This window comes from Priapulus caudatus, unplaced genomic scaffold (assembly GCF_000485595.1).
Source record: "Priapulus caudatus unplaced genomic scaffold, Priapulus_caudatus-5.0.1 Scaffold258, whole genome shotgun sequence".
NCBI lineage: Eukaryota > Metazoa > Priapulida > Priapulimorpha > Priapulimorphida > Priapulidae > Priapulus > Priapulus caudatus.
In genome coordinates this window covers 50,191-56,627 of record NW_014577319.1, presented here as the reverse complement: position 1 = coordinate 56,627, position 6,437 = coordinate 50,191, and the positions used below count along the sequence as shown (strand labels likewise).

The 6,437-nt window shown below is 40.7% G+C and overlaps 1 protein-coding gene across 1 annotated transcript in view; it reads left to right on the top strand.

Annotated features, from left to right (window-relative positions):
- LOC106808174 (uncharacterized protein C7orf57-like) overlaps positions 1-6,049 on the top strand; it is an 11,477-nt gene extending 5,428 nt beyond the window's left edge. The window contains exons 2-5 of the mRNA XM_014810767.1: positions 1,832-1,934; positions 2,548-2,733; positions 3,010-3,123; positions 5,941-6,049. Coding sequence (XP_014666253.1) covers positions 1,832-1,934; positions 2,548-2,733; positions 3,010-3,123; positions 5,941-6,049 — 512 coding nt within the window. The remainder of the gene's footprint in view (positions 1-1,831; positions 1,935-2,547; positions 2,734-3,009; positions 3,124-5,940) is intronic.
- The last annotated feature ends 388 nt before the right edge of the window (positions 6,050-6,437 follow it).

Genomic DNA, 6,437 nt, shown 5'->3' with positions numbered 1-6,437 from the left:
AATATAGCCTATACGGCTCTAAGCTCAGAATAACATCTATACACCTAAGAAGACACGTTATAGGAATAATAATATATGTTATGTCCTCGCACCTCGGCTCTATGCCCGGCTCACGGCCTTAGTAAAGGACTAATATTCAATAGCTTGTCGTATAATCATCCATCTTTTATTTCTCTGTTAGAACCGGGTGGCGGCGCCACCGTACAGCGGTAACTATTATTCTATTGAAAACCTAATACATTACAATTTAGTATTTATATGAAATGCAAGTTCCTGTTGTGTTGGCACTATTTCGCAAATCCATCCACTGTGTTAAATCCATTTTCCAAAATTTTACACAAATATTTCATTAACAGATGGAGAAAAATTCAAAGAGAGTTGCGCCTTGCCTCTGGTGACATTATCAGTTTATTTATTTATCACCATAATTTGTAAAAATACAATGATGCAGAAAAAAAACATTATAATGAAGAACGTGTTAATGGTTAATTCAATTCTAAGTTCGGTGCACCTCAAGGCAGCAACGCTGAATCGAACAGCTCGCCTAACCTTTGCTTTGCACCTACCTGTGTTCCACAAAGTCGACCGTTCCATCCGTTGTAAGCAGTCGCACGCAGGTACTGAACTGATTACGGCAGTGCCGTATAAAATCAGTCCTATCCGACATTGTACTTGTAGGATCTACCAGGAGCGCCAAAAGGAGGGTCACAGGTCAAAGGGTCAATGGGGCACAGGCGCAGATTTAGACATTTTCTGAGGACATGGTCTGACGGAGCGATTGAAAAACTTTTATGTTTCAGCTGTGACCTACCATTTTTATGGCTTTATGAAAGGACCATGAAAATGTACTTTCTGCTGACATGCGAAGAGAGAGTGTCGATAACCTTTTGACCCTCAAGAGGAGGTTAAAACATGATTTGCTTTCTCAACTCCGTTGGCGAGTACCTGTAGGTTGTGGAAAGCTCCCATTTTTCAGTGAAATTCCACACATAACTCTTACTTGAACAACGCTTACTTAAGGAGATAATGAGATGACTTATATATAAGATTCTGTAGTGTACATTATGAATAGTTGGAATACAGTCACTAGCACTCAAATAATTACCAGAGTGAGGCTGCGGATTTCCCAGACTTAATTTTCTCATCAAATTTTGGCACCAATATAGACGCAAGTGTGTACGTTCTTGAGCTTATTCGTCCACTAATCACTGGCCTACCTTGCTACTGAAATTAGTTTACAGATATTTGCTATCGTATTGGCTGTAAATTGCTAATCTTGCCGAGCTGCCTCTGGTTGTAATCACCATTGAGCTATTTTTGTAACGAGCCAGATGTGCCTCGCAAGGGGTTTAATGTACCTTATTTTACCTGACACCATAGAACGCAACGTTATCTTATAGTAATAATTATGGGTAATTATTCGCCTCCTGCTTTTTGCAATCTGTCGTCACACTGGACGCTGCCATGCTTGGCTTGACCGCATGGAACGATGCCTTTGATAGGCGGCCCGCCATTCTATCGGAATTTTATACACTAGTTTGAAGTGGTTGTTTTTTGGGGTTAGAAATGAACGTATGTATAGGACGTCTTGCTATGCACAAAATGAATTTATCAGCAGAACACCAGACACCAGATGAGCCCTGTTGCTCTGCCGGCACTGTGTTCCATAGACTATCCTATTCATGATAGATATATAGGGCCTATGCATGTACAGGAGGAACCTAAATGAACCCAATAATTATATTGACTAAGGTGTAATAGATCTAGCTAGCTCTAAATTGTAACATGTATTTACTATTATGCTGTAATATATATATATTTTGTAATTAAGGTCTGTTGGAATACAACGCTGCTAAAGGGAGTGTAGAGGCAAAAAGCTATACTCGTCCTGGATGGTTTGATCATGAGCATCCATGCTCACCAGCTGAGAACAGGTGCAGAATGAGTAATTATGATAAGGAGTAGTACAGTATGTGGTCTGCACACTTCATCAATATCAGCTATACTTACGAGAATACCTATTGTTTAGTGTGGCTTAAAACACACAGCCTGTGATTTTTCTGCTGTATATTCTTTGACTATTCTGGTTGCCACTAGCAACTGGAATTATGGTAAACAAAATCTGACGTATCTGTAGGCACTAATGGAAGGTACATGTCCATTGTAAATTATTTATTGATTGCAATTGGTTCTTTGGCATAATAACTGAACATGACCTACCTGCGCTAAGAAACCAATCTGCTGTATTGTGCGCAATATCAAACTAAAAATTATTGATCACATGAGTAGCCAATCATGTTTCGTTGTTCTTGTATGTTTGCTGGAGCAAAGGCAAGGATTCGGTATGTAGCCTAAGGCTAATTTTCCATCCTAGTTTTTATGTTTTTACTTTGTAGGTACCTATGACTAGTTACATTAACAAATGTTTTGACTCATGCTATATTCCACATGCTGATCAACGTGTATTTGTGGCTGGGCTAGAAGCATTCTAGTAGTTCTGTAAAATGCATAATTTTTGTGATTGAGCTTAGAACTTATTTACTTCAGAGACGTTTCGGCTACATCCCACCTGCCAGATTACATGGTGTATGACGCACCTACTGTGCCACAAGTGAACCTTACACCGAAGTCAGAAGCCCGCCCACCGCCATTCTCACTGCAGGATGATATGAGTGTGTTCAAGAGAGAGGGAAAGGCTGCGACTGATAAAAGTGTCCGCATCTCTGGTGACAGGTCTGTTCCTCAAACTGATAGTTAACCTCCAACTGTGTGTGTGTGTGTGTGTGTGTGTGTGCGTGCGTGCGTGCGTGCGTGTGTGCGTGCGTGTGTGTGCGCGCGTGCGTTCGTGTGCGTGTGCATGCGGTTTAGCGTGTCGTGGCGTGGGTGTGTCGTGCGTGCATGTGTGCGGGAATTGCCTTCACTATGACTTATTTGGGAGGCACATGAAAATTCACATCTCAAATGTTATAGGCATCTATTGAATGCTAGTCTAACATATTGTCTCAGCAGACGACCAACCAGAAGACATGCTGATAAAATATGGAATCCAGAACCTGCAAAGCCTGTCAAACCTCTACAGGCCAGCCTTACAAGTGTTCATGACAAAATTCCAAAGAAACACATGTAAGTCAATGGGACACAACTGTAGATCCCATGCTTGTATTGAAAGCATATACCTTTGAATATACTTATAGATAAACCTTTCATATTCAACGAAATACATTCTGTTTTATTCAGTTTCATATGGAAGGCCATTACTGCCAAAACATACCTATTTTAATCGCGCTTAAAATGCATTTTAAGCACGATTGAATTCCAGCCAATGAGAACAGTGGTTTTTAATCGCGATTAAAATGCATTTTAAGCGTGATTGAATTCCAGCCAATCAGAACAGTGCTTTTTAATCGCGATTAAAATCGATTTTTGCGGATTTTAGGCGCAATTTTTGGCGCTCCTGGTAGATCCTACAAGTACAATGTCGGATAGGACTGATTTTATACGGCACTGCCGTGATCAGTTCAGTACCTGCGTGCGACTGCTTACAACGGATGGAACGGTCGACTTTGTGGAACACAGGTAGGCGCAAACCAAAGGTTAGGCCAGCCGTTCGGTTCAGCGTTGCTGCCTTGAGGTGCACCGAACTTAGAATTGAATTAACCGTTAACACGTTCTTCATTATGTTTTTTTTCTGCATCATTGTATTCTTAAGCTCATCTGACGTAGTCAGGTGCAGATTGTAGAATCGCATGATCGTCCGCCCGTCCGGCCGTCCGTGCGTCCGTCAACAGTTGGGCACAAATCTAAACGGCTCGACGTACGGATTCGAAAGTCGGGACGTGTGGGTGGTAATCCGAAAACGAGTTGGGATGTCGAAGCTCGGGGTCAAAGGTCAAAGGTCAAGAGGTGTAAAAGAAGGGGGAACTTTCCCTCCTTAACTTAAGGTATAACGAGGAAATGCAGAATTGCGGCACAAATCTAAACGGCTCGACCTAGGCTCGTGATAGTCAGTGTATAGCATCATGGTAGGAAAAGCCATCACTGTGCCGAAATTGAGGTCACCAGGTCAAAGGTCAATGGGGCACAGGCGCAGATTTAGACATTTTCTGAGGACATGGTCTGACGGAGCGATTGAAAAACTTTTATGTTTCAGCGTGACCTACCATTTTATGGCTTTATGAAAGGACCATGAAAATGTACTTTCTGCTGACATGCGAAAGAGTAATGTCGGATAACCTTTTGACCCTCAAGAGGAGGTTAAACATTGATTTGTTTCTCAACTGCGTTGGCGAGTACCTGTGGTTGTGGAAAGCTCCCATTTACAGTGAAATTCCACACATAACTCTTACTTGACACACGCTGTACTTAGGAGATAATGAGATGACTTATATATAAGATTCTGTAGTGTACATTATGAATAGTTGGAATACAGTCACTAGCACTCAAATAATTACCCAGAGTGAGGCTGCGGATTTCCCAGACTTAATTTTCTCATCAAATTTGGCACCAATATAGACGCAAGTAGTGTACGTTCTTGAGCTTATTCGCGTCCACTAATCACTGGCCTACCTTGCTACTGAAATTAGTTTACAGATATTTGCTATGCGTATTGCTGTAAATATCTAATCTTGCACGAGCTGCTCTGGTTGTATCAACCATTGAGCTATTTTGTAACGAGCCAGATGTGCCTCGCAAGGGGTTTATGTACCTTTATTTACCTGACACCATAGAACGCACGTTATCTTATGTAATAATATGGAGTAATTATTCGCTCCTGCTTTTTGCAAGTCTGTCGTCACACTGACAGACGCTGCCATGCTTGGCTTGACGCGATGCGAACGATGCCTTTGATAGCGGCCGCGCCATTCTATCGGAATTTTATTACACTAGTTTGAAGTGTTGTTTTTTGGGGTTAGAAATGAACGTATGTAAGGACGTCTTGCTATGCAACAAATGAATTTATCAGCAGAACACCAGACACCAGATGAGCCCTGTTGCTCTGCGGCACTTGTTCCATAGACTATCCTATTCATTTATGTTATGTCCTCGCACCGTCGCTCATGCCGGCTCACGCCTAGTAAAGGACTAATATTCAATAGCTTGTCGTATAATCATCCATCTTTATTTCTCTGTTAGAACGGGTGGCGGCGCCACCGTACAGCGGTAACTATTATTCTATTGAAAACCTAATACATTACAATTTAGTATTTATATGAAATGCAAGTTCCTGTTGTGTGGCACTATTTCGCAAATCCATCCACTGTGTTAAATCCATTTTCCAAAATTTTACACAAATATTCATTAACAGAGAGAAAAATTCAAAGAGAGTTGCGCCTTGCCTCTGGTGACATTATCAGTTTATTTATTATCACCATAATTTGTAAAAATACAATGATGCAGAAAAAAACATTATAATAAAAAAGTTAATGGTTAATTCAATTCTAAGTTTCGGTGCACCTCAAGGCAGCAATGCTGAACGAACGGCTGGCCTAACCTTTGCGCCCTACCTGTGTTCCACAAAGTCGACCGTTCCATCCGTTGTAAGCAGTCGCACGCAGGTACTGACCTGATACGGCGCTGCCGTATAAAATCAGTCCTATCCGACATTGTACTTGTAGGATCTACCAGGAGCGCCAAAAATTGCGCCTAAAATCGCAAAATTTATTTTAATGCGATTAAAAACACTGTTCTGATTGGCTGGAATTCAATCGCACTTAAAATACATTTTAATCGTGATTAAAAACCACTGTTCTGATTGGCTGGAATTCAATCGCGATTAAAATAGGTAAGTTTTGGCGTAATGGCCTATAGCTTCCATAGTTTCACGCACTTGAATTCGTACATGTTATATCTAATTGAATGCAATGGTTACAAATTGCTGCCAAATGGTCAAGCAGATATTCTAGAGATATTAGTGTAAGATAAGTAGGGATAATTTGTGCAGCCGCCTGCTCCTTATGAGGTGGAACCAGTGAATATGGCAAAGCTGTTGGCGGGTGATTATCAAAAGAGTGGCAAGATCATCACGAAAAATGGATTGGAAAACAGCTGATAGATCAGCAGTGAAGTAAGATAATAAAATAGATGTGTGCCTGAAGAAAATTTATTTTTATTCTTTACCTTAATCAATGGCATTGTATTCTTTCCCAGGATACTTCTTTAAATTTTGTTCTCTTTCTTAAACACTCAAATATTTACTACTATATTATGTTTGCAATGACAAAATTTCATAAGTTGGTAACTTTTTTTCACGTTTAGTAAGTTTAGTAAATTTATTTTTGTTGCTGCATGACACATGATTTTTTATTTTTTTTTTTTGTTCCTGAACCTAGTTGATCACCTCACGGGATCAACTGGTGTTCCTAAATTCCAGAGACCTGATAGCAGCAAATAGGAAAATAACACCATGTCAAGAGGCTGGAGGAACGGGAGCAGAAACC